Source organism: Cebus imitator, unplaced genomic scaffold (assembly GCF_001604975.1).
Source record: "Cebus imitator isolate Cc_AM_T3 unplaced genomic scaffold, Cebus_imitator-1.0 Scaffold121, whole genome shotgun sequence".
In the NCBI taxonomy this organism is placed as follows: domain Eukaryota; kingdom Metazoa; phylum Chordata; class Mammalia; order Primates; family Cebidae; genus Cebus; species Cebus imitator.
The window spans coordinates 199,119-226,626 of NW_016107436.1; the positions used below are offsets into that span (position 1 = coordinate 199,119).

General features: G+C 58.1%; 1 protein-coding gene across 8 annotated transcripts; it reads right to left on the reverse strand.

Annotated features, from left to right (window-relative positions):
- Window positions 1-27,508, reverse strand: TSPOAP1 (TSPO associated protein 1). Of its 8 annotated transcripts, none has more exons than XM_017539744.1 (32): window positions 26,312-27,508; window positions 25,425-25,532; window positions 25,042-25,170; window positions 24,289-24,468; window positions 23,565-23,756; window positions 22,220-22,297; window positions 22,050-22,133; window positions 21,714-21,803; window positions 21,418-21,540; window positions 21,039-21,143; window positions 19,363-19,413; window positions 18,945-18,965; window positions 17,948-18,152; window positions 17,141-17,313; window positions 15,329-15,444; window positions 14,929-15,038; window positions 10,477-11,307; window positions 10,157-10,308; window positions 9,444-9,821; window positions 9,120-9,359; window positions 8,582-8,776; window positions 7,184-8,026; window positions 6,498-6,597; window positions 6,278-6,429; window positions 5,488-5,656; window positions 5,021-5,092; window positions 4,570-4,602; window positions 4,274-4,377; window positions 4,120-4,191; window positions 3,772-3,882; window positions 3,062-3,125; window positions 1-1,195 (listed from the first exon to the last, which is right to left on the reverse strand). In XM_017539744.1, exons 1-31 carry the CDS (start codon window positions 26,642-26,644, stop codon window positions 3,096-3,098), a joined length of 5,580 nt encoding a protein of 1,859 aa, XP_017395233.1. In that variant the 5' UTR covers window positions 26,645-27,508; the 3' UTR covers window positions 1-1,195; window positions 3,062-3,095. The 8 variants fall into 8 exon arrangements, with proteins under 8 accessions (XP_017395233.1, XP_017395234.1, XP_037598378.1 ...); XM_017539743.2 differs by lacking the exon at window positions 1-1,195 and adding an exon at window positions 3,510-3,664 and having other exon boundaries at window positions 3,067-3,125; XM_017539745.1 differs by lacking the exon at window positions 24,289-24,468.

The window sequence follows — 27,508 nt, forward strand, 5'->3', positions numbered from 1 at the left end:
TAGATTTTGTGAAAATAGACTTTATTATAATAAAATGTCTTTTTAAACAAATTCCCCCACCATTCCACACCCCTGAAGACCAAAGTGGGGGTGGGGGTTCAGTCAATCTCCCACCACAGCAAAGGGAACATGCAAAGAGACCCTCACCCAGTAGAGGATGGGGGATGGAGTGGGTAGGGTAAGGGTGGAGAACCCCTACCCCGCTCTGAACAGGGAATGTATGAAAATAGCTGCATAAATCTGTCCTTTTCTCCAGCCCCTGGACTCCAACAGGGGTGAGAAGAAAACTATGCAAAAGAGAAGTTGAATCCAATGAGCAAAATAAGGCAAACCCAACTCCTGCTTTTGGCTCGCTGGCCCCAGGGTCTTTGCGGGTGAGACCACACAGGAGCCAGGAGGCCCCGACAGGGAGGGGTGCAGCACGATGGGGGCGGGGTGGGGCCCACTTTGGTTTGGGCTTTCTCCTTCCCGGGCCTGTGCGGTGGAAGCGAGGTGGAGGAAGCTGAACGGAGGCACTGAGTATGTACATATATACACGGCTCCGCCCACCTGCCCGCTGGGGAGGTGGGGCTCCAAGAGAATCCAGTGCAAACTTTCCTTCAGGGGAGGGAAGACATGATCAGGACAGCCAGAGCCATGGGGGTCACAGGCTCCTTTCTCCCCCAAGGGCCCGTCTGGGACTGGGGAGGGTGTCAGAAGGGACTAGCCCAGCATGGTAGGACACTAGTAGACGAGGTGGGTGGACCAGGACACGAGGGTCCTGGGTCCAGTCCTGGCTCAAGTTACATACTCACTGTGGGCTCAGTTTCCCCTCCTGGAGGAGGAAGGTGCTTCTCTAGAGAGTTCGTCCTTAAGGAGCCCTGACCTTCACCAAGGCTCTTTGGTCCCCTCTGAGTGCCACAGTGTTAATGCAGAAGAACAGGGGCTCTGGGCCCAGTCTGAGCCTTCCCTACTCAGCAGAGATGGTGATCTGGGGGCCTCTCCGCCTCTTCCTCCTGCAGGATGGGCCACAGCTTCACTCCTTCTTCCCAGAGCCCAGCCTCCTGAGGAGCTGCTTCCCCTTGAAGAAGAGACCCCACACCTTCTCGCTTCTGCCCGGGGGCTCCCCACGTTCAATCCTGGGGGAGCTGCCAGGGTTGGGGGCACAAGGCCCACCTGGGGGGCCCAGGGGCCCTTGTGTGGCACAGACCCAGTCCTGGAATGTGAGACAGAAGGAGCAAGGTCAGTGTCTGACTCCCTCCTGATCCCCTGACCCCTTTATCCACAGCCTCAGGGGCCTGCAGCCTCCCATGTCACAGAACCATAAGCGAAAACCAGGGCCTCACCTCCCTCCACTGCCAGACACACACAGCACAGGCAGCGAATGGGGAGGGTGGTGCCGAGGGAGCACTGAGTTGGGAGTCCCATGGGATGCAGTCTCAGTTCTGGATTGTTCGCTGTGACCCTGGGCAGGCCCATTCCCTTCTCCCTACAGGGTGCAGGGCTGGCAGAGCCCAAGAGTTCTCAGAACCTGCCCCTCAGGATGAGTGCCTCCAACTTCTCCATGTCATCTCCCTCCCAAAAACAAGGAGTGCAAGGGCAAGGACTGCTTAGAAGCAGCTGTCACTGGCAAAGAAGGTAGCTTCCACAGCCCCTCATAGACAGAAGGAGCGTCTCCCCAAACCCAGCAGGTGTGGCCCCCGCAGGGCTTCAGGGAGTGGAGCCAGTGCCCACTCCATGGGGAGGAAGATTGAGACTCTCCATTAAGGGACCCTAAGAGGACTGCAGGGAGGCCAGGACCCAGGACTCAGCCCCCGCCACAGGCTGTGGAGGCTACACCGGCTTTAGCATCTTCTCCCTTGCCGAATCTCCTCCTAACTGCACTTGCATCCCCAAGCCACTCTCTCTGCCTCAAGTCCACCCGGACAGCACTCCTTAGAGATTAAGGCCAGGGAGCTGGGTGAACAGAGAAGCTACCAGAAAGCCCCCACACCTATGTTCCCACATCCCCACCTTCACCTCCTGTACCTGGCACAGTCCTGTCAGCTCTTACCAGCCTGCAAGTCTTCCCTTCCTCAACTCCCACTCGCTGCCCAGAGCCTGGCAGGCTCCCAGCCAGAGCCAACCCTAGAGCCCAGGCCAGGGGCAAGGAAAGTGCGTGCACAGCCGAGGCCCCGCCCCCCTCCTCAATGTGGCCAAAGCATCTACTGCCAACCAGCCAGAGCTGATGGCCACTGGGGAGCCCCAGGCCCTTCCCACTCCCCCTTAGGGCTCCTTCCACATCATCCAGGAGGGAGAGGTTGTTGTGGAAACAAAAGGAGTTTTCTGAGCCCGGAGAATAATGGCTTGGGGTTATTTATGGATTTGAACTACTCAAACTTCCCTTTTATTTTTTTTATTTTTGAGACAGAGTCTTGCTCTGTCACCCAGGCTGGAGTGCAGTGGCATGATCACTGCCCACTGCAACCTCGACCTCCTGGGTTCAAATGATCCTCCCGCCTCAGCCTCCCAAGTAGCTAGGGTTACAGGCATGAGCCCCTGCGCCTGGCCAAACTTCCTTCCCCTTTTATCCCCCAAGCTGAGAAAACTGAGAGTTGGTGGTAAGTCATGCTTCTGGTCACCCTAACAGGTCACAATGCAGAGGACAAGGGTGGGAAGCCTATTATTACTGGTGGCATCACAGTGTCACCCCGGCACCAGTAATAATTACGATATTATAATGCCATAGTTACACAGCATCATAATACCACTGAGGAAGCATAATGTGGATGGCACACCATGTTCTATAAGCCACATGTATTATAGAATAGGAGGCATCAGCTAATATGGGACATCACACACTAAGATGACATGTAATCCTATGACAGCTGGCTCTGCCATGTGTAAAGGCAAGCCAAGAGGAGCAGGGCGGGGAGGGATTACTCTTTATGCAAATCTGGCACATGGCAAGATCTCCCTTGCCATTCCCTGGACGACAGTGGGAAAGCTGGGTCAGCTCCAGTATTTGAGACAAAGGAGCACTGTCTGATTATGGTCAAGTGGGGGTGGGGGAGTCACACAGGGGGACAGTCCCCCCACTTACATGTTGCTTTCTCTCTACATATATCTATCTCCATCTAGCACTGGACTCTTCTCCTCCTCGTTCTCTGAGGACAGGGAACAAAGAGAGGAGATGGGTTACCAACAAATCCGCATCGTCTCCGCCCGGCCGCCAGGTGGCCCTGCGCAGGGGTGGCCCTGCTCTCCAAGGCCTTTATGTTTAGATCGATTGCACACAGAAGCCCTGAGTTTTCTGGCTGTGGCTTGGCCTCCTCACTCTCTCTCCCTGCCCTCTGAGGGTGGAAGCTTAGTTGTATTCCACCCACCCCAAGGAGAGGCAAGCTCTAGGAATGAGAACCCAGGAAGCTGGGCCTGGCTGGACAACTGGCTTCCAAAGGCACCTGGGAGGCAGGGAGACCCCACAGGGTGGGAGTGCCTGAAACAAGAGCTTTGATTGGCCAGAGGGGTCCTTTTCCTCAGGGCCCCCTCACCTGTGTCAGCAGGTGTTGGCAGCCAGGTCAGATGGCCTGGGGGTCAGGGTCACAGCTATCACCCCTCTGCAGAGGGTACATACGGGGGGGCAGCTGCCAGGTGGGGCTCCCCTCTGGTGATCACTCAGGGGCTCCTCTCGGGACATAGTGCTTACCTGCATGATCACCCCAGCTGCACTCCTGTGGCAACACTCCCTGGCCCCACCACCCCACCAGCAGGGTACACCATCCTGCCGAGCTGGGAGCCCAGCTCCCCACTGACCTGACTCTCAGCCTGGGATGTTCTGGGCTCCCTGTCCAGGCTGCCTGCCTCAGGCCCAGGGCCCTCCAGGAAGTTGGATGGAACCAGGCCCCTTTGTCCATTCAATTCCCCCTGGAGGGGAGAGGCTGGTGAGACTGAGATCAGGAAAGAGGCTTAGCCCTGCCCCTCGACCCTGATGCCCCTGGGGAACAGCTGGAGCCAAAACCACTGTCCAGGGACGTGACCTGTTCCATTCCTCCAGGCTTCCTGAGGCTCCCTTGCCCATCTCCCTCCCTGGCTCTGGGAGAGCCCCCTCGGGAAGGCCGGGGGACTGGGGTGTGGTACACTCCTCCCCAACAATGTTCTCACATAGTAGAAACCGTCATCGTCCATGCCTCCGAACACAGTAATGACGTCCCCTGCCCGGAAGGGCAGCTCTGCCTGTGGTAAACGAGAGGTGGCATCAGGCCCAGGAAGGCTCCGCCACCACCCTCTTCGCTGGGCTCTATCTAAGGGTCCTCACCTCCACGTCCATATTGGGGGAACTCTCCCGGGGGTTGTAGTCAAATGCAGCCACCATGGAGCGGGGAGCTTTCAGGTCAGCAGAGGGGATCAGCTTGGGGGGGCCTGCAGGGGGAGGAGGAGAAGACACCGGACTCACTGGAGAGCCCTATACCCCACCCTGTCCTCCGCATGGGACTCCTGCTGACGCCCTGTCACCACATCCCCACTAGTTGTAGCCCCTGGGGCCAGGTCAGAGGGACCACCCACCCTATCTCCTTCCCCAGCCTCCCGGGCCCACCGGGGATACTCCTTCACCTGGACAGGGCTGGCCAGGGCCTTCAGACTCAGCTGTGGAAAGAACAAGACTGTGAGCCCCATCCCACCTCCTCGCCCAGGCTGCAGAAGCTGCAGAGCAGGCTGGACGCTCGCCCACAAGCAAGGAGGCGGGCAGGGAAGGTTGCTGGGGGCATATCTGCACAACCCCTCAGTGTGGTGGTGAACTAACACCCAGAAAGGGAAAATGGCAAGCTCTAGGGTTCACAGATTTTTACAGTCAGGTTCCTGTGGGGACATAGAGCTCCACAAGCCATCCCTCATCCCCACCAGAACAAAGACCCCACCGGGGGAGGCAGGGGATGTGAGCCGTCTGCCCTGATTCCCTTTACCTGCTCAAAACCCCACAGGCACCTCCCCAGACAGCCAAGCGGTGCCACCCACCCGCACACACACCCTCCCAGCACGTGAGACAGAATGGAGTCTTACTCACCCTTTTTGGAGCGGCGGGGCTTGGGAGGAGGCCCAGCTGTGCGGGCTGTGGAGTACACAAAGGGACCATTCCCTGATCCAGAAAAGCAGGTAGAAATAGGAGAGAAAGTGAGGCAGGGGAGGTGTGGGGAGACAGGATCGGTAGTCTGTAGTTTCCTCTCAGGGCTGTGCTGGGTTACTGAGCTTGTTTTGCAAGGGCATTCATCTCCCATCCCTGACAAGAGCCCCACCTGACCTACAGGAGCCAAAATTCCTGGCTGCAAGGCCGAGTTCCCCGCAGCAGCAGACACCCACCCCCCGCCGCCAGCCCACGTGCCGACTGACTGCCTTGCCGCAGGGTTCTCAAGGCTCCAGGGCTCTGTTAGAGTCTGGGTAAGCGGGGCACCCCAGACACACTGACTGCTCAGGGTCAGGTGGAGTTGGAAGGGGGCTGGTGGGAGGCGGGTGAGGGACAGCAGCTGGCCATACCTGAGCCCTCGAGGAGAATATCTGGGGACAAGTAACCCCGCTGGAGCAGCTGCTGTCTCCCGGCAGGGCTGTCCACAGCCACCTCAGCCACCATGTTGCAGGGAATGTAGCCTGTCCGGCCCCCACCTTCGCCCCGGTAGAAGCCGTCGGCATCCTTGTCCCCAAACACCTGGAGGCAAAGGCCAGTGGTCTCAGCCAATTCTGTTGCTCCCTGTGCCCCCAGGCCCCGAGCCCAGCAGCACCCCATTTGGAACTGCAGACGAGTGCTCTCCCTTTGTAGACTATGGAATGGGAAACAGGGAAAACAGCAAAGAACACAATCTGGGGGACAGGAGGAAACAGCCCTTTCTGTATCATCCCATCCACTGTCTACACCGCCATGCCATTCACCCACCCCAGACTGGATCTCCTTAACCTCAGAGCGATAGCAACATGCCTTCAACCAATACTGGAGGAATAATAAAACAGTAATGATAGATTGTGCCGTCTGTGTGCCTGGTAGTTTAAGCACTTTATGTACATTGAATCATTTAATCCAAAAACCACCCTGTGAGGTAGACACTAATATTAACCCCATTTTACCAACAAGAAAACAGACCCAGAGGGTCTAGGTAATATACACAAGGTTACACAGCTGGAAGGAGCAGAGTCAGGGTCCAAACCCACATCATCTGCTCTAGAAGCCATGTTCTCCACCATGATTCAGTGATACCTCCAGTGGAGGAAAGGAGAGCGGAAGGAAAACCTAGCTGGCGTTTGGCGCTTCGAACCCTGATGGCGAATCAGTCACCTTCAGGATCTGACCCTCTCGGAAGGGAAGCTCTTCTTCTCCAGCATCGGGATTAGGCGACATTGACACAGGGTCATAGTCAAATAGAGCCACAAAGATCCTGATGGGTAGGTGCTGGTAAGCCAGTGCTTCCGAGGGGCTCCTCACAGGGACTGTGGAGACAGTGGAGACAGTGAGCTCTGGCCCACGGGCCCTAGCCCAACCCCCATCAGGTGCTCACCCAGCTCTGCAATGCTTGGCCTGGGGACTCGGGCACCTCTCTTCTGGGGGCCCCTCCGCCCAGAGCCGTCCTGCCCTCTGGACTCTCCAGTCTCTGTCGCCTGCAGAAAGAGGGTAAGAGATGGCAGGAGTAACACACCATCCCTCTGGAAGGCCCGTGTTCCCCAGCTCTGCCCCAGCAGCGTAAGCAGCACAGCATTCCTCTCCTGGAGCCTTGGCCGGCCGGGCCTGCTGGAGAACTCGGACACCCCCACAGTGGGAGGGAGGGTGGAGGGGAGGCCCCAGCCCCAACCCCCAAGCAGATGAGTGGAGTAGAGGGGACTTGAGTTGGCTGAGGAGCCTGCGAGAGGAGGGCCTCCCGTCAGCATCGAGGCAGGTGACCCTGCCCTGGCATCACGTCAGCATCCTGAAGCCATAACTAGCTATGCAGAGGAAAAGGGCAACCCTGCCCAAAGGCCGCAACTGGTGACCAGTGACAGAATGAGTAGTGTGCACCCCAGTTCTGATCAGCAGAAGCAGCAAAGCAGTGGAATGTGGGTGGGAGGAGGCAGCTGGGGGAACCCGGAGGCCCCGCCCACCTCTGCTGATGGAGGTGGCAGCGTGGAATGGGAGCTGCTGGTGGGCAGCAAGCAGGGCCACCAGGCGGCAGCAGGCAGGGGCTGCCCAGGGCGGGGAGTGAGCACGGACCCGGGAGAGTGGCTCCTTGGCTCTGCCCGTCGCACTGCGGCCTCTCCGCTCTGGCTCCCCTTTCTCCCAGGCCGGGAGGCGTGGGTAGGGTTTGGGGCCTGAATTGGCCTTCGGAGACCCCCTGGGCCTTCCTACGGTTGCTGTGCCCCAGGCCTCCCCATCTCCGGGGTAGCAGGAGCTGGTGATGCTGATGCCCCCGCTGCCCGCCTCCTGTTCGTCCTCCGAATCATATTCAATGCTGATTTCCAAGCACTTAGGGGAAAGGCAGCTGGCCAGGCCAGGTTCCAGGGCCCAGCCACGGGAGCACCTCCGGGAAGGGCCCAGCCGCCCTCTCCCACTAGCCTCTAGTCCAGTCCTGGGGCCCTCAATTACAGGGAGGCCACCCCTCTCCCTTGTGGGGCCTGGTCGTCCAGAGGCCTGGGGCCCATTGTTGCTGAGAAGTCGGCTGCAGTGTTCACGGGGATCTGGAGGCCGCCTGCGGCTTGGGGGCTTCTCAGGGGACCCCCCTCCTCTCCTCCGGCTGCTTCCTCCAGGCATGTCCTCCAGGCAGTCTCCAGCCCTGGAGGGCTCAGGAGACAAGGGACACTGGCCAGGTCCTCGGGGCTGACCACTGTCACAGCCCAGCCCCAGCAACGCAGATTCAGGCTGGCCAGGGTCTTGGGAAGAACAGCCTGCCCCTGGCTTCTCCTCCTCATCCTCCTCTTCCTCCTCCTCCTCCTCTTCCTCCTCCTCCTCGGGGATGCTAAATAGCTTCTTCCTGCAGAACTGCTGGAGGGGCAGCTCCAGGATCTGCTCCAAGATCTCCTCATCGCTGTCAGTCTCACAAAGGGGTTCGGGCTGGGACTGGTGGAGGTGAGGGGGTGCGAGCAGAAAGCAACAGGGAAGAGAGATGTGTGGGGAAGAGGAGAGAGGCAGGGGTTACGGACGACACCACAGCCCTCCCACAGCGTCCTCCAAGAGGAAAGAACCAGAGGGACAGTGGCTGGCCCAAAGTTGCACACATATCCAGAGAGAGCCAAAGGAAGAATCAGGGAACACACCCGAGGAACGGCCACTGGCCCCCGTGGGACAGGAGCGTTGAGGAGGAGGCCTCCCCATCCCCTCTCCAGAAGCTCCCAGCACAAGGATCTTAGGTGGCACCAGTCTCCCCTGGCCAGGGAGCTGCATCTGGTGGGCTGGAGGGAAGGTGCTGAAATGAGCTCCTCCTCTTCCCCTTTCTTTCCAGGAGGGCAGAGGCTGATCCTGGGCCTCTTCCCATCTCCTGCTTAGGACAGCGCCCAGGCCACAGACCTACAATGTTGCTGGCACTCAGTGGTGGTCAGAGCAGCTGCTGATGCACAGGGTGGAGGCCCCAGAGTCTGAGGCCTGGGGCCCAGCACCCCATCCCTACCCCGTTACCTTGGCCCCATTCTCCCTGGTGCTGTTGCCAGCAGCCTGCTTCTGGAAGGAGCAAGTCCTGGAACCCAGCTCTTCTTCCTCCTCCTCCTCCTCCTCCTCCTCCTCTTCCTCCTGGATGTCTGACAGGTCTGAGTTTCGGCTGTGGTCCACCAGGGAGTTCACCAGATGAACCCCAAGCTCTGCCGTGTCCTCCTTCTGCAAGCAAGGCAAGGCAGGAGAGACAGGGAGGGCAGTGAGTGGGCAAAGGGGGCTCTAGGTAGGGTCAGCTCCAGCCACAATAACAGGGGTCCTTTGGCAGAGGGAGAAAGAGCCACGTCCTAAATGGGGGACATACACAATGGGTCGTGGGCAGGGTGGGAGAAGGGAGATGGGAGCCACATGGGACAGAGAAATCCGAGAAGAAAAACAGACACACGGCCCAGCAAAGGCATCGGAGCAGCACCAGAGCAGAGGACAGGCAGAGAAAGCGGAATGTGGGCTGGCAGAAGGTAGGCAGGCAGGCCCTCTGAAGTGACACAGTGTGTCCCTGAACCCCTACCTCAGCCCTGGGCCTCAGCCCAGACCCTGGGTCTCCTCCTTGGCACATCTCTGTGTTCAGCCCCTGTGGGGCCAGTGCTCCCTGAGCGGAGCTGGGGGCTGGGCAGGCCTCTCCTGCAGTCCACTCGGCCTCCTGCTCAGCCAGTGAGGGAACTGCGGGGCCAGGGTCCTTCTCATCCAGAGCGGACGTGGTGGCTGTCCTCTCCTCTGAGGTGCCCAGCACCGCTGCCCCAGCCTCCCCCTGGAACAGAGGGCACTGAGGAAGGGCCCAAGCCCAGGCCCCTCTCCCAGCCAGCACCTGCTCCCCTCTCCCTGGACAGGGTACCTGGGAGCAAGGTGCTGGAGGGTCCTCGTGGACCCCTTTTGGCAGCTCTCTGGAAGGGCTTGCAGGGGGTGCTCCTGGGGGCTCTTGAGTTCCAAGGGGACCAGAGTGCTGGAGAGGAGAGCTGGGGTCTCCAGGCCCTGGGGAGGCTGAAGCAAGGGGTGCTCTGGCCTCTGGGCCTGGTCGTGGTGAGGGGCAGGAGACTCGAGCTGGCAGGCTGGCCGGAGCCAGGGCAGGAGTGATGGGAGCGGGGATGGAGTCTGCCGACTCAGCGTGGGGCGACATGGTGCGCACGACCACCTCGCGGCACACCTGCAGCAGCTGCAGCTGGGACAGCTCCACCAGCACACTGCCTGCCGTGGGCGAGGCCACCTCCATGATCTGCAGGGCGGAGGGACAGGAGACGACAAGCAGAGGCTGAGACAGCCAAGCCTGAGGACACACTGCCAGCAGCGGCAACTAGTGTTAGGCCAGGCAGGCGCTAAGCCCCCCTGAATGACCCATCTCATTGCATCCTCCTGGCCCATGGCTTCAATGGTGGAACAGTTCTAAAATCCATCATGTGCTGCCAAAGCCCATGCTCTTAACTCATCTGCTTCCTGGTGCCCAAATGCCAGGGGCTGGGCATCTCTGTGCCAGGCCAGAGAGCCTAGGCCTCTGGGCATAGCAAGGAGGGACCCACCTGTACTCCCAGAGTACAGCAGGCAGAGCCATACCTTCTGCCCATCAGCATAGATGGCATAGCCTGTGACCCGGACACCGTTGGATGTGCCAGCAGCATCAATGGTGACTGGGAGCCAACTGATGATCAAGATCCCAGGGGAGGGCCCAGGCTCAATCTGCACATCCAGGGGGGCATCAGGCGGGCCTGGGGGCAGGGAGTCACAAGACCCAGTGATGCAGGATGCTCCCCATCAGAGATATCTGCCCAATTTGCCATTTCCTTGATAACGCAAACAAGACCAGGGTCCCCTTCTTCCATCACTGTGGCCTGGTCTCCTGGGTGTTCTGGACCTCAGGGCCCAAGCCCACATACCTGCTGGGAGTGTGGTGAACTGCAGGGTGGCAGCCCGCTGCTCCGGCCTCTCCCAGCCTGGTTCCCAGGGCCCTTGGGGTGGGAGCTGAGCCTCCACTCGGGCCTGATAGGGTGTGCCAGGCCGTAAGTGGCAGAAGGTGGCCCAGTAGGTACTGGGGCGGGCAGGTGGGCACTCTTCCCCATTGAGGTAGATGGCATGGGCCAAGTTGCTATTGCCGGGCACCCAGGTGATCTCAGCAGATGTGGCTGTCAACCGATGGACCCGCAGCTGGCTGGGTACCACTCCGGCCCGGGCACCCACCGCCAAGCAACAGCGCAGTGGGTCGGAGCTGCCCTGGCTGGTCAGGGCCTGGACAGAAATGTGAAGGGGCCCGGCCCCCAGGTCCAGGTTCTCCAGCACAGCCTTGGGTGGCGCCCCGGGCCCCAGGGCCTGTCGCAGCTCCCCATTCACAGAGATATGGAAGCCGTGTAGCTCCACTCGCTCTGGAGGCAGCTCCCAGGCCAGCACCACGCTGTGGGCCAGCTGCTTGAGGACCACCAGACGGCGGGGGTAAGGCACAGCAGGAGGCTCGCCCAGGCCCTCCGGTGATGGGCTCAGACTGAGCTCGTCCCCTGCATCCTCCTCCTCGGGTCTGGGCTGGCTCCGTCCCCCGCTGCTTTGGCCCCCGCTGCTGCTGCCACCCCCACCCACACTCAGGAAACTGAGTTCAGGCCCTGAGCTGTGGGACAAGTCAGCCAGCTCTGGAGGGAGGGAGGTCAGGAGGTCATCGTCCGACACACGCTCTACAAAATTGGAAGGGACCAGGCCCCTTCGGCCATCCATGAGCTCGCCTGGCAGGAGGAGGACAGGAACAGACAGAACAGGGAAAGACAGAGACGGGATAAAGAAAAAACGGTATAATAAATGCATTTTAGCAACTGCTAGCAGGTGATCTTAAGCATTTTATTCAAATCAACATTTTACTGTCAATTCTTTTAAAAGGCAAGAGCCGTAAAGACCTGGATAGAGGTAGGTCTGATATAATAGCATTGTGGTTGTTTAGGACAGTGCTCCTTCAATTTTAATATCCACATGAATCACCTGGAGATTTTTTAAAATACAGATTCTAACTCAGTTGGGTCTGGATGGGGCTGAGATTCTTGGTTTTAATAAGCTCCCAGGTGATGCTGGGGCTGCAAGGATGGAGGAGAATATCATGTTCTAAGTAAGCATGTTGAGTATTTCAAGGTAAAATGTCATAATGTTTTTTAAATCCTTTTTTTTTTTTTTTGAGACAGAGTTTCGCTCTTGCTGCCCAGGCTGGAGTGCAATGGCACAATCTCAGCTGACTGCAACCTCCCCATCCTGGACTCAAGTGATTCTCCTGCCTCAGCCTTCCAAGTAGCTGGAATTACAGGCGTGCACCATCATGCCCAGCTATTTTTTGTATTTTTAGTAGACATGGTTTCACCATGTTAACCAAGCTGGCCTCAAATTCCTGACCTTAGGTGATCCACCCGCCTCGGCCTCCCAAAGTGCTGGGATTACAGCCGTGAGCCACCACGCCTGGCCTTATAATAATTTTTAACTTACATATAGATAAGGCAAATACGTGAAAATGTTAACAATTGTTGAATCTAAGTGGTGGGTATATGTAAGTGGTCATTGTGCTATTCTATACGTTTGAAAAAACTTTTGTGTTAAAAATTGCAATAATAATAATTGCATATTAAAGTTTTTAAAAATAAGCAGGTTAAGATGAGAAAACTGGCTGGACTTGGTGGTTTATGCCCATAATCCCAGAACTTCAGGAGGCAGAGGCGAGCAGATCACTTGAGCCTAGGAGTTTGCGACCAGCCTGGGCAACATGGCAAAACCCCATCTCTATAAAAAATGCAAAAATTAACTGGGAGTGGTAGCACACCTGTAGTTGCAGCTACTCAGGAGCCTGAGGTGGGAGAATCTCTTGAACCCAGGAGGCAGAGGCTACAAGTGAGCCGTAATTGAGCCACTACACTCCAGCCTGGGCAAGATGCTGTCTCCAAAAAAAAAAAAAAAAAAAAATTCTGCTGATTGAGTTTTACCTGGGCCTGAGGAGTAGGGGCTGGGGTGTCCCTCAATTTCCCTTTGTGAACAGCAGACATCCACAGAGGGAGAGAGAGGGAACCAACTCAGCAGGGTAAGGGGAGGAATCTTTAGAGATAAAGGAAGTAAGTGCTAGCGAAAAGAGTCACTTGTAGGTTCCGGAAGGACCAGGACGCCAGCAGGCTTGCATCTAGGAGCATGACTGACAGCAGTCAATCCAGGCAGCCACCAATGATTACGTTTTGTTACCTGTGTCAGTTCTCCTGTTTTAAAACATTTGCTGTTGTTGTTTGATTGAGGGATATCAAGGAAGTTGGGCACCCAGCATGTCATGTCACGGCCAATTTAAAGAAGAAAAAAAATTCTGAGGGAACAGACAGCTGGTAGCTGGTGTGTCTTATTGGGAGGAAGGGGGAGCACGAGCCAGGGCTTAGGGCAGAGGGGAGAGTGTAGGCAGGTCTGAGCTGCAGGGGGGCCTGGAGTTTCCCCAACAGTCATTTGTGCCCTCCACCTCCACCCTCTCTCTCTGCCTATGCTAGAAAAAAAATAAAAATAAAAAAAATAAAAAGTAAGGAAATCTGAAGAAACAATAGGGACAAATAAATTCGATGATGCAATTAACACTGTAGAGGGTTGAATGGTGGCCACCCAAAAACATGTCCATGTTCTAATCCCTGGAACTTGTGAACATGGCCTGATAGGAAAAAGCGTCTTTGCAGATGTAATTAAGTGAAGGATCTTGAGATGAGATCATCCTAGATTATCTGGGTGGATCCTAAATCTAATGACAAGCGTTCTTATAACAGACACACAGAGGAGAAACCCTGACACACGGAGAGGAGAAGGCGATGGTGACCACAGACACAGAGACTGAAGTGAGGTGGCCATCAGCCAAGGAACAACTGGAGCCACCAGAAGCTGAAAGAGACAAGGAACGGAACCTCCCCAAGAGCCCCCACAGGGCACGCACTTCTGCCAATGCCTTCATTTCAGATTCCTGGCCGCCAGAAGAGGCCAGTGAGAGAATCAATGTCTATTGTTGAAGCCGCTCCATGGAAGTATGTTCCTGCAGCCCTAGGAGGTGATCATAAGCGCTAGCACTGTGGAGTGAAGATGAAAGGCAGGGTCTTCACACTAAGAGGATCTCCAGCCTGCAGGGCTGAAGCTGGAGCCTGGGCCAGAGGCAGGCATGGGCTCCAGAAGCCCACACGGCTGAGAACAGCCTAGGTGGCCCGGACATAGAGGAAGAAGTCCTTCAGCTAAGGCTGGACAGGGAATATGGCATCTCACGCCCAGTGGTCTACCGGCCTTTACATCTATCCCAGTTTATCCCAGATCGCAGAGTTCAAATTCTAGTCATTTGTGATTAGTTAATACTTACGCCTTTGCAGCCCCCCTCCAAAAAAAAAAGGTGTTTGGGTTTTGGTTTTTGATTTGGGGTTGTTTTTTTTTTTTCTTCATTTGTAAAGTATAGTTTTCCTGAAAGCTTTTTATTAACCTTGATCTTCGTAATCTACCCTTGTGGGGAGTTTAAGTGCACAAAGCCGGGTGCCGTGAGTCCCAGCAGCTCCTCAAATGACAAAGCAGAGGACCCAGGGAAAAGAAGCTGAGTGGGCTCCCAAGCTTCCAGGGTTACAGATTCAGAGCGAAGCCTGTTCCTAAATCTCTGCACACAGCTGTGGCTCTCACCCTGCCCTGTCCATACCAGCTCCAATTCTCTACACTGTGTCATCCTCTCTGCTGCTGATAGACTCAGCCTGGTGGTACCCAGGCCACAGCCACCCCAAGAGAGTCTCCCAAGGGCATGTCTTCCACAGGCCCATGGTGCCCAGTCTCAATGAGGCCTCTGCCTTAGTTTCCTCATCAGTCTTCTGACTCCCCACAGGAGCTGCAGAACTGCCCTGAAGCTCATTCCCTGCCTGGGTCCTGACAGCCACTAACTGCTCACAAACACCTTCCCTTGGGATCTTTACCCTGATTCCTCCTTCTCATACCTGACTGGAGTCCAGCATCAAATCTATGCTGCAAACCTGACCTCAGGTGCCACTAGGGTGAAATACTGCCATGCCCTGACTATCCACACAAAAATGAATCTAGCCAACATCTCCTGAGACACTCTCCCCACCATCTATGGACTATGGACTATGCTGTCCTGCCCTGCTTGGAGCCAGACCCCCTTCTTTCTCTTTCCTCAGTGGCCACCAGGTCTCTGTATGCCTTTTAGCTGAGTCCAAAGTGTTAAGGTGGGCTGAGCACGCTGGACAGAGAGGATGAGAGAATGGATGGATGGGTGGATGGATGGATGGACGAACGGACAGATGGAGGTCTTTGGGAACATGGGCTCAAAGGCAGGGGAATGGACAGAATGACCCCCACTACCTTCCTACCTTCAAAAAAGCCATCCTCATCCATGTTGCCATAGATGTAGATGTACTCGCCAGCTGTCAGCGGAAGCTCTGCTTCTGGATTCTCATTGGGGCCCTCGAAGGGGTTGTAGCTGTTGGAGGCACAGAGGAGGAGGAGAGTGACCTACTTTCCACTCCCATGTCGTGTCTTCTCTCCCCCACTGCACTGAGCCTTTATGGAGACTTGGTTGTGGTTGCCCACTGCTAGCAAATCACAACCCTCACTGCGCCCACTCTGGCTTAACTAGGTTATATGAATAGGGCCACTGGGTCCTGCACCACCCCCACCACTTCCAGAGGCCTCTATCTCCACCCGGCCCCCTCCTTGCATACACCCCAAATGCTGGGGGCGAGTTCGGGGCGGTGAGGGTGAGGGACCCACCTATAACGCGCTAGGAAGACCTGGATCCTGGCTCCTCCCCGGCTGCCTTCTGGTGCGGCTGGGAGCAGGGAGACACTGTCCGCCTCCAGCTCCTCTACCTCACTGGCTGTGTCCACCTGGGGGCAAAGAGAAAGGGCTGATTCCTCTTCAGGGCCTGGGGCCCAACGCCAACCATGCAGGTTTCCAGGCTGAGCCAGAGGACCTATTGCTTTGAGGATGGAAAGTGAGTACATCTGTGCTGCACAAGGCCAGTGGGAAGGGTCCCCTGCTGCCCTCTCAGTACCTGAGGCAGGCCTGGGCAGAGGCGGTGGTGATAACTCTAACCCTTCCCTGGGCCTCTATGCACCCTCCAGGGAATAAGGCCACTTCCCTCCTCTCAGAGGGGCACAGGCCATGCTGGCGTGGGGAGTGGATGTCAACAGCAGTGTGGCTCCTTAAGGTAAAAACTTAGCAATGTTGCCAGATGCAGTGGCTCATGCGTATAATCCCACCACTTTGGCAAGCTGAGGCAGGTGGATCCCTTGAGCTAGGAGTTTGAGATTAGCCTGGGAAGCATAACAAAACCCCATCTCTACTAAAAATACAAAAATTAGCTGGGTATGGTGGTGCATGCCTGTGGTCCCAGCTACTTGGGAGACAGAGGTGGGAGGGTCACTTGAACCTGGAGGCAGAGGTTGCAGTGAGCCGAGAGCGCACCACTGCACTGCAGCCTGGGCCATAGAGCGAGACCCTGTCTCAAATTTTTAAAAAATTTAAAAATTCCAAAAAAAAAAAACTAAAAAAAAAACCTTGGCAAAGCACCCCAACTGTAAATCGCTGGAAGCAAGGAGGCTGAAGGAGCCTGAGAGGTCCCTGCGTCTAGCCAAGTGACAGTGTTCTGCCGTTCAGCTCTGGAACTCAGAACTTGCTGTCTACTTCCCACATCCCAAGGCACCCCAGCCTTGGGGCACCCTGATTGAGAACACTGTTGCGATTGCTGCAGTGGCCTGGGGAATAGGCTGTCTTCTCTTCTCTGCCAATGCCTGGGAGAAGGAGAACAAGCAGGCAGCCCCTCCACGGCCACATCTGAAGCTGGCACTACCCTTCTATCCCACGAGGGGGCAGTAGAGGCCCAGGGCTGCATTCTAACACTTCCTGAATGTTTGGCTCGCAGAGCTGCTCCTGACCTGCCCCCTCCACCTTCTGGGGTTTTTGGGTAGAAAGAAGGATGAGTTGATGAGATGAGCTATGAGTAATGCCCAGGAGCTTAGTAATAATAACAGCTGCCCCCTGTTGAGCATCTACTGTGTGCCCAGCACCGAGACAGGCACGTTCCTTACTTATTTAACCCTCACTACAACCTTAGAAGGCAGGTTTTATTAGCTCCAAGATTCAGATAAGGAAACCGAAGCCCAGAAAGGCTCAGTGACTTGCCTAAGGCAAAGCTGGGATTGGAATCCTGGAGCATGTGCTCTTTCTCACACAACCACCTGCTTTCACTACAGACGCTCTTGGGAATAGTCTCATTGTGCAGATCCTGGTGCCCAAGTGTCACCTCCATCCAGCCCAGCACTCCAGAGCCTCCCTGGGCATCCCAGGGTGGTCCCAGGTGGGATGGCCCCGGGTGGGGCTTGCAGGCAGGCCATGGAGAGCAGGGATGGCTCCACCTGAGCCCCTCGCCCGCAGGAGGAATCCACAGGCCTCCTACCTCCCAACTTGAGACCCCAGAAGTTGCCACCCAACTCCTGGGGATCCCAGAAGAGGTCAGGGCCACCTGTCCTGCCCCCTTCCCCAAGCCAAAGCCGGAACTTCAGGACCCACCCCAGCACTAACCTCAGGTGTAGGGCATGACTTGGGGCTGTTGTGGACGGACTCGGAGCGGGAGGAGTTGGAGAGAGACTCTGCCTTCTTGGTTGTCCTTCGAGGGACCCCAGTGAGGGTGGCAAGGGCAGGCTCAGAAGACTTTGTGGTGCAGCGCCCGGGGGAGCCCGGCGGGAGGTCAAGGTCTAAAGAGAAGATGGCACGTGGGCTTGGGGTCTGTGGCCTGAGGAGGGACCAGGGAGATAGGGTGGTGCTTCTTGGATATGGGGGCCAGGCCCTCCACAGCCGGACTTCCTTACAAAAAGGGAAATATTTAGCAAGAAACTTACTAAATAGAGGTATAGCTGATTTACATATATTATTTCACATGATCATCAAAGCAGCTCGATGAGATGCATTTAATTATTCCTGTCTTTCAGCTTAAGAAACTATGGCCCAGAGAGGTTAAGCCGCATTCTCAAATCAAAGTGACTGTCAGATGAGTGGAGCTGGGACCACCAGATCCAACTGACTCCCAAGCCCCTACTCCACAAGACCACACTACCTGCTACTGACTGCTTGCGCCGCCTCCTAGCCCTGACCATTCAGGTCTTTTTGGAAGGAGAAGAACAATGACCCAAGATGCCTGGGCTAGACTCTGGACAGTCACTCTCCTGGGCTTTATTTTTCCCCAGAAGAACGTGGTTCTAGCCAGGCACGACTCTAACCTGCTGTGTGACTTTGGATAAGTTGTTGGCCTTCTCTGATCCTGAACTCCCTGCTCTATACAAAAGCCCAGGCCTGGAGATTCCAGGCCAATACCACTGGTGTCCCCCGTACCTTTGGGGCCAGATCCCCGGCAAGGCTGGGGGGTGGAGCAGCAGCACGGGGGTGGTGGGCGGTCTCCAAGCGTCCTGCAGTCCAGGGCAGAGGTGAGCAGATCCAAGGGGCCCGGGTGCAGGCGGAAGGCCTGGAGTTCCTGAGCCAGGAGGCTGAAGCGCTCGGTCTGACTGCGGCACTGTTCCTCGAGCTCTCGCACCCGGGCCTGGCCAAGACCCACCATGAGCCACCAGGCCCCACAAAGCTGCCCAGTGCCAGCCCATGCCCTCTCCACACAGCCCTACTCTGGGTTTCGGGTCACACCCATTCACCCAGCCCCAGGCCTCAGCACCAGCCTTGCCGCTGCCCCGAACGCATCAGAGCTGAGGGGGAAGTTCCTGGCCGTGTCCTGAGGCACCTTCACCCCAGGCCCCTCCAGAGCAAAGGCTGGGGCTGCCACGCACTCGCCAACCCTCGGGCTGGAGGCAATGGCACTTCTGCCTCTGGCTACCTTCTGGGCCATCAGTGATCATTCCCACCCCATCATCACCAACGGGAGTTTTCTCAGCCCCGCCACCCATCACCCTTCCACAGTCAGCAACCCAAACCCCTTCCCTCAGAGGAGGGGCCAGGAAGTGCCACAGGGGAGCAGAGATGTCTTCGTGATGGGAATGGGCCAACGCCCCGGGAAGTTTTCTCAGGCCTGAGGAGAGTCCCAAAAGCAGGGTCTCTCTCTGGCCAATAGGGAGAGCTCCTGAGTTAGACTGGGGATGAACTTCCTCAAGCTCAGGGCGGCTAGAGAGCGGAGGCCCTGTGTCTGCCAGACACTGTGGCAGGCCTGGGAGGAGGGGACAGCGGCACTTGTCCTGTAGGAACCCCACCCCCTATGGATTCTCAGGTCTGCTCCCCGTGACACCCGCTCTGCTGGAGGAGAGAGGAGGACTGCTTGGGCCCTGAGGGAGGAGCTGCAGCTCAGCCAGCCTAGAGAGGTGTGGGGAAGGGGAGAGCGGGGCGCTACCTGCATGGAATCCAGGGTAGACTGAGGCAGGAAAGGAAGCAGAGAACAGGTTAGACCCCTGAGCCTGTGGGTCGCTAACCAGAGAGGGCGGGGGAGAAGAGGGCCTAAGTGGACGCCATCCAGTCCGCTCCCTGGACTGACTAGCCGTCCCTAAACGGAAGGCTACCTCGGGGTGAAGGCAGCCTCTGGGAGTGGCAGCAATGGGAGGCTGCTGCCACCAGGCTTAGGAGCCCCCTGTCAGCCATGCCCACCTTGAGAACTAGACCAATGGTGGATGGAGCTCCCCCAGGCCTTGGAGCATTTAAGAGTCCCTCCTGCAACCCCTCTCCCCACCGCCATAGTCCATCCCAGCTCTATCTGGCGCTCCCCTGCCTTCCTTGCAAGAAGGTGGAACAGGGGCCACTTTCAGGGGTCCTACCTCCAGCAGCTGCACGGCCCCTTCATGTTCCCTCTTGGCTTCTGCCTGGGCCTACAGGTGGGAGGAACCAAAATGCTGGAGGGAAGGATAAGGAACAGGGTGGAGCGAAGAGGGATGCGAGGGAGGGAGGGGGAAAGGACTGAGGCAGGGGAGGAAGAGGCTGGGAGAGAGAAAAGGGCAGGGAGAGAGGAGGGAGGGGCAGGGAAGCGGGAGGCTGAAGGGTTTCTCCCTCCTCAACACCCACCCTCAACCATGCCTTAGACCAGAAGGCAAAGGGGTCCAGGAGAGGCGTGACCTACCTCTGCTCCCCTCTTTCCTGGGCAACCATCCTCCCGGTTTCCCTCCTACCTCTCTGGATGCTCCATCTCAGTCCCTTTTGCCTGCTTCCTGCCCCCCATTTTCAATGTTAGGGTGTCTCTGGAGCCAGTGCTGGGCCCAGTTTATACTGTCTAATCTCTCCCTAGGGCTCCCATCGACTCCTACAACTGAGCACACTGATGGCTCCAAATAGCTCCAAGACCAACCTGCCCATAACCCCAGGCTCATGCATCCAAGTGCCCATGGACAGCTCCCTTTGAACGTTTAACACGCAGCCCAAACATGACCAAAACGGAACTCAGCACTCAGGATTCCCGACCTCTCAGATCTGCTGCCCCTTCATCCTTCACCTTTCCTGGTGTGAAAAGCCCCACCCTCCACCAGGGTTTATACAGCAAATGGCTGACAGAGAAGGGATTCAACTGGAATCCCACAGGGAGCCCGGTCAATACTTTTTTTTTTTTTAAGATGGAGTTTTGTTCTGTCACCCAGGCTGGAGTGCAGTGGCACCATCTCAGCTCACCACAACCTCCGCCTCTCGGGTTCAAGCGATTCTCCTGCCTCAGCCTCCCGAGTAGCTGGGATTACAAGCACACACCACCATGTCTGGCTAATTTTTGTACTTTTGGTAGAGACGGGGATTCACCATGTTGACCAGGCTGGTCTCAAACTCCAGACCTCAAGTGACCTGGTGTGAGCCACCTCGCCCGGCCGGAACCTTGTCAATTCTCTCCACCTCCACTGCCTGCACCCCTCTCCAGAAAGCCGCCATCTCCCGCCCAGGCCCCGCTCCATGCCTGCTCCCACAGTCCACCCTCCGCAATACTACCCACGTGATCCTATAAAATTATGACTCAGATCATGTCACTCCCCCACTTAGGATCTTTCAAGAGCTTCTAACCACTCACAGAGCAGAATGCCCAAACTCTTCCCATGGCCTTTAAGGCCCGGCAGGATGGAGTTCTTGCCCACTCCCCGCACACTGCCCATCGCTTGCTGTCCTCCAGCCACGCTGGGCTCAGACTCCCCCAGCTCTTCCATCCACAGAGCATGTGCATCTACTCCTCCCACCTGGCAAGCTCAATTGTCACCCTGATGTCACCTGAAGTGGCTCCTTGCCCCATCCCAAGTCACTCTGTCACATCACCCTGTTCTGCGCCACCACTGTGCTCATCAGTGTCTGAAATCAGCTCACTCATGGATCTGCGAATTTGCTGATGGTCAGGGACCTGGTCTTTGTTCTCCACAGTCTCCCTACTGTCTAGCACAGTGCCAGGCACACTGTGAATGTTTGTTGAATGAGTGAGTGGCAAAGCTGCCGTCCCGCAGCCCGCCAGCTTTCCTCACGGCGGCCCCACCTGCTGCAGCCTCCGGACCTCCTCCTGCTTCTCCCGCAGGCTGAGACGAGCCTGCTCATGCTCCACCTCCAGCTGCTGCCGCCTCTGGGCCACCTCCCGCATGTGCTGAAACACAAGATCCAAGTCAAGGCCAGAGCCCACACTTGGCCGTTTCTAGAGAAGATCTAAGATGAGGACGCTTCCAACACCATCTGCTGCAGATCCCCCTAGTATAAAGGAAACTGAGTCTGGAGAAGGCGAGCAGCTGGCAGCTCCAGGCCTCGGCCTCAGAGCTAGTGTCCCTCCCTAAGCACATTCTACTGTCCCACTTGCTCCCCGCACCAGGGCCCAGCACCCTCCCCTTCAGCTCCTGCTGAATGGACCTGCCCCATCCCCTCACCTTCAGCACCTGCTCCAGGCTCTCCAGCTTGCTCTGCAGGCCCTGGCTCTTGCGAAGGGCTGAGTCCCTCTCCTGTGTCACCCCCAGGAGCTGGCCCCTTAGCTCCACATTCTCCCACTCCACCTGGCAAGGGGACAGTGGCAGGGAGCTGGGTGGGTGAGCCTTGACCCACGAGTGCCCTTGCAGCGGGAACAGTCCCCTACCCCGACTCAGGGGTGGAGAAGAAAGCCCCTTGGCTGGGGACTGGGGCCCTGAGGGGAGCACAAGTCTCCACGGCCCCTGGTCAGAACTGGTACCTGCTCCTTCTCTGTGGCTCTCCCACTGAGCCGGGAGTTCTCCTCCACCAGGCGGGCATTCTCATTCTGCACTTCTCTCAGCTGCAGTTCCTGAGCAGGGCAGAGGAGCTCTCAGGAGGAGGCCCAGCACTCACATCCCCTCTCCCCACACAGGACCCTGCCCTCCTCCCAGGCCAGGCCTTCCTCCGCCAGCCAGGAAAGGAAAGCACTGAGGAGCAGGGGGGAACAGGTGTGCTTGAGGGCAGGAGGGGCGGAAGCGGAGCTGAGAGGGAGCCCACCACCTGGCTGGCCTGGGCGAAGGGAGGAGCCGCCTCTGAGCTGCCCTCAAGAGCTCACCAGCTCCTCACATCGCCTCTGCTTTTTCCGGGCTTCCTGCTCCAGGCTCTCGCATTTCTTCCGCTTCTTGCTGAGCTCTGATTCCTGTGGGGTCAGAACCGAGGACTCCTCATGTGGGAAGGTACATCTGCCCTCAGCAGGCTGCCTCCAACCCTTGACCTAGGACTTACCAGCTGCTGCACCCTCTGCTGTTTCTCTGGCTCCCCTAGAACCACCGGTAGGTTGTCCACATCCTCCTGGGGCGTGGCCTAGAAATGCCCAGAGACAAGGGGCAGACACCTGAGAACAGGGCCCCAGGGCAGCCTGCCCCAGCCCAGCCTGCCCAGGGCTGGTTCCCACCCCATCACCCAGCCACCAGCAAGAGGTCCCTGCCTAGGAAGAGCAAAGAGGGGTACTGTCTGCTCACCCCCTCCCATCCCCTCCAGCTGATGTAGAAGTACAAAGGCTGCACCCCTGTGTCCTGGAGCCATAAGTGCTTTGAGATCCTGGGACCCACGTGTGCCCTGGGAGATGGGTCCTTTATCCAGGCCAAAGCTTTCCCTTTTTAGCTTCCAGCAGCAGCCCTGCTCTGCACTCAATAACTGTCCTGGGTGTCCTTCAGCGACTGGCAGAGAATTAGGAGGCTGCTTGGGCCCCCAGGGATGTAGTGCTCCCCAAGATAGGGGTTCTGTATCATCCAAACCTGGGCTTGGCCTAGAGCAGCACAGGCCCATCCAGACCCTCCTCCTGGCTTCCCCCAAGCCCACCCTACCACACCTTCCATTTATCCATGCAAAGTTTGGGGGAGGACAGGTCTTGATGGGAGGTGCCTCTCCCTTCCAGGGCCAGCTAGAGAGACAAAATCTGAGCAAGAAGCATCCCCCCTACCCGGAGGTCTTGGTCACTGTCAGATCACTACCGGGTCCCTCCTCCCAGCCCTCTTCCCAGGAAGAGGAGGACCTACTTGCTGCCCACCTAGGATGATGGAGAGAAGCCAGACCCCTAAGTTCTGGGGGTCCGGAGTACGTCCCTGGCCCTCGAGACAGGGGCTGTCTAAGCCCCGCGCTCAGTGAGGGTCGTCTGTACCTGGAGCTGGGGCGGACGTACCGCCGCCCCCGGGTAGCCGGGGCCAGGCCTGGCCAGCCAGGCGGGCGCTAACTGGGGCGTCCCCGCTCTACGGCGGCAGCGGGAGGAGGCAGTGAGGGCTGGGCCCCGGGCGGCTGCCAGGGCAACCAGGGATTTGCGGCCGGGCTGTACCACTGGCAGCGCGGCAGGGGCGGCCGGCCGGGCCCCGCTGGGCGCAGGCCTACGGAGGGCGGAACCCTGGAGCCCCCGGGGGAGGGCACGGCGCAGGTACGAGCGTGGGAGGCTTGGAGGTGGACCCTGCCCAGGACGGGAAAGCTCCCCAGGCCCTGGGAATGCGCACGCCACCACCGGGTCCTTAGGGTTCTGAGCACAGTGAGGGGAGATCCCGGTGGTCACTCCCCACCCCTCATCTGCAAGCACCCACACACCTGCCCTTGCGCCGGCGCTCACCTCTCCCGGGGCCCCGGGAGCCGGCGCCCCTGCTCTGGCCTGGGGAGCAGGACCCTGGGGCCGGGACGGCGGGCGTGGGGGCGTCTCCCTCTGGTTGCGCAGCGCGATCTGCCTCTGCAGCCGCAGCACCTCCCTCTGGGACTCGCGCAGCAGCCGATCGAAGTCCCGCACGTGGAGCCACTGGGGACCCTCCTGAGTTTAGGGCACAGGGACAGAGAGGGAGTCAGGCCTAACCCTTGCCCGCCCCATCCATCCCCGGCAGAGCCCTTTGCTTTGCTGGAGGGGCTCGGATGCGCCGGAATGTGCACACCCTCCCATGCATACATGCCTGGGTACCTGTGCATGCGTGTGTGCCCACGTGCTCCCGCGAGCCCGTATGCGGACATTCTTAGTAACTTATTTCCTGGGTGCTCTCAATGTGTGCCCAGCACTGTGCTAAATGCCCTGTGAATATCCGTTCACGCAACGCGTGTGTGGATGCATACAGCCAGACCCACCGGCACACAACCTTAAGCCTGGGGCACAGAAATGCCCAGGTCTGGGACTCATGGCTCCACCCCCTTCTCCCCTCTCCCACCTGGGCCGTTGCCAGGGGAACCTACTCCCAGCAACCTCCACCCTCCCGTTTCATTTGCATCTCATTAACATCTTGTCCGCATCCCACGACAGGCAGATGGCCTTGCGCAGGGCCGAGCTGGAAGAGGTGAGCAGGGCCTTCTCGCACCTTGCCCACCAGGGTGAGCCTGGCCTGCAGCTCCCTGCACTCCCGCTGCAAGGCAGCAATCTGCTTGTCCTTGGCCAGCAGTGCACTGGCTGTCTCACTGAGGTCCCGGGCTCGCTGGCGGGCTAGGGCCTTCCGACACAACTCCAAGCTGGCCCCCGGCCGGGGAAAGGGGGCACTCACCTAGCCAGAGGAGGGGCAAGGCCAGTGGTCACCTGAGGGCTGGGGCACTTCTCCCACTCCTCATCTCCTCCCAAAGGAGGAGTTAGCATGAAAACCTAGGAGGTGACCACCTGCTTCCACCCTGTCTGGAGTCTCAGAAAACCAGCAGCCTCACTTTACCCGATCCCAGCAGTTGGAAAGGATTAACTTTACTTCCAATTCTAGGACCAAAGGATGCTGCTAATTTGGGGTTGCCACTGTGATGGGTCTCATCCCTGCCCCCACTTCAGCTGTATACCCTGAGATGAGCTCAGCAGGAGGCTGCCGCCAGCACCAGCGCATGGTAATCCAGAATCCTGCTCCCTGCCTGCTCAGGAACCTCCCCATCCAGCTCTCCTCTCCCCACTGCAGCTCCAGAAACCTTTGGCCTCCTGGCCTGGCCAGCTTCTGCCCTTCCTGCACCTGAGCCCCTAGATTCTTGCTTTCCTAGGTGCTGAGTCTGTGACTCCCAAGCTTCAGACAGCCCCTAGGCCCAGCCCTGGCTCCCCTCTCCCCTGGTCGCCCAGCCTCCAGCCAGCAGCCTCCTGTCCTCACCACCCTCAGGTTCGTTTCCTGCAGCTTTCGGGCCCTCTCCTCCAGGCGCTTGGCAATGACCGCCAGCTCGGCATTCTTCCTCTTCAGCCTCCGCACCTTCTCTTCTGTCTCAGGGAAGCTGCTCTTTCTCTGACAAGGAGTCAGGCAGAATTGGGACATGTAGGGAACATCCCACAGACCCAGTCCTAATTGCCCAGGTCTTGGGCTAGAGCCCTAGGCTCACAGTGGGGTCCTTGGCAACTCTAGGCAGGGGTTTACTCTCTCTGGGTTTTGGGTTTTGTCACCTCCATGGAGCCCCCACCTGGAGAGATGGTCATGGGGTGAGGAGGGCACTGAGGGCCTGGCTCCAGCCAGAACGCAGGACCCCAGTCTCCAAGCCTCACCAGCATCTGGTTTTCCTCCTTAAGGATGGCACAGCGCTGCTGCAGCTCCCCCAGGGCCCTCAGCAGCTCCAGATTGGGCCTGTCCCCGAAGCCCATGTTCAGCTTGGCCTGGCGTGGGAAAGGACCGAGGACAGCACCTCAGAAACCCAGTCACCCAGCAGAGCCTTCCATGTGGAAGCACCCCTCACCCATGGTCCGAGGAGACATGGAGATGAAATGGTTTCCCCCCAGGTCTCAGGCCTTCAGAGTGGGCCAGAGGAGACAGGTGAAGGAGCTGTCGTGTCCTCCATCCACAGAGGCACCCCCAGCCCTGGGACCTTCCTGCTCTCCCCTGATCCTTCCCTCTCCTATCCGTCTTCTCCTCCAGGGAAATGCCAGCTCGAGCTCCCACTCCCATCCATCCAGACTCCCCTGCCCTCCCCCAAAGTCCTGTTCCCTCCCTCTGCTACAGAAGCCTGCTCCACCTGAACCCTGGCTCAGCCCTGCCCAAAGCCCCCTCCCCTCAAACTGCTTCCTCTACTGATTCTACCGTACACCTCCACACTCCCCCAGTACTCCCAGCCCCCGGGGACAGATAGACTCATGGAGGAAGTGACACAGACAGAGAGACACACTGTCAGGGAGAGGGACAGGGCAGCAGCAGGGCCAGATACAGACAGACAGACAGAAAGAGTCAGAAGGACAGACAAATGCCGAAAGAAATGGAGCCCCCAAGATTTCTGCTTGATGAAGAGAGGACAGATAGCCACAGAGTCAGACCCACAGACAGGCCAAGAGAGGAGAGGTAGGCAGTGGGGATGCATGCCTGGCCTCACCTCCCAGCCAGGCTGGAGGACATGGTAAGAGACCCCCACCCTGCAGACCCCAGCCCCCCACAGATCCCTTACCTTTGGGAAAGCCTCTACTTCCTCATCCTCTGGCCTCAGGCAGGTGGGTCCAGAGCTTGATGCTTGCTGGCCCAGGCGTGGTAGACCAGCCTCTGCTCCTTCAGAGTCAGTGCACCCCACGGGCCTGGAGCTCTGGGTGCCTTTGGGCTCGGAACTCTCCTCAGACCTCAGTTCTCGGAGCTGCAGAGCTCCCGGAGGAATATCGGCAACCCTTGGGGCTGCACTGCCAGGTTCACCCCCTCGACCTGGAGTCCAGCTCTGCCAGGTGGGCAGTGCCCATGGCTCCATGGTTCCAGGGTCCGCAGGCCGTGGGAGGGTTGTCAGTTGCTCCATAGTACTGCCAAGGGGCTCCAGAACCCGGGCCGGGGGACATCACCCAGCCAGCTGAGGGGACTGGCGAGGGTCATGCCAGGCCAGCTCCTCTCCCCTCTGAGCTCTTGCTTCACCGATGCTCCATCCAAGGTTGGCTGAGCTCTTCCCCACCCACAAAGGAGGCTGCAGAAGGTGCCAGGGCTGCCAGAGCTGGAGCCAGGGATATGTGAGCTATGTTTGCTGGTGGCTATGTGTGTGCGCCAGTATGTGGAGAAGCGAGGGTGTCCCCCGTGGGGGTGGGGAGGATGTGCAGAGGCCACCGACAGCTGCGCCTGGGTGAGGGTGTGCGTGTGTGTCTCCAGGTCTGTCCGTGCAGCTCAATGCTGCCTTGTGCGTTGGGAAGATGGGTGCCCCCACTTCTACGTGTTGAGGGGGGTGGTGCTGTGTGTCACTGTCTGCCCATTTCAGAGTTGCCAGTTGTTTCTCTGTGTGTGGGTGTCTGTATTGCAGGGCTGTGGCAGTATGTGATGCTGTCACTGGTTGTATCTGAGTGTGTCAGTGTCGTGCAGCTGTGTGCATCGGTGTTGTTGTGTGTCTGTCAGTGTCTGTGTGTCTGGCCATCCGTCGAAACCCCTCAGCCTGGCCAGGGGCTTCAGGAGCTGCTGGGGATCCCCAGTGGTCCGCTGTGGTCCTTTATCTCCGGCTCCGCTCTCTGCTGCTGCTGTCTCGCTTGCTGGGTGGCTGGGCTGGTCCTAAGGAGGCCTGGGTCGATGGGCTGCTTGCCTCATAGTCTCAGCCCCTGCCGGCCTCAGCTCTGGGGACTGCAGGGGTCCCTTACAGTCTGGGAGCCTCGAGATGGTGGGCTCCGAGGAGGGCTGAGCCTCA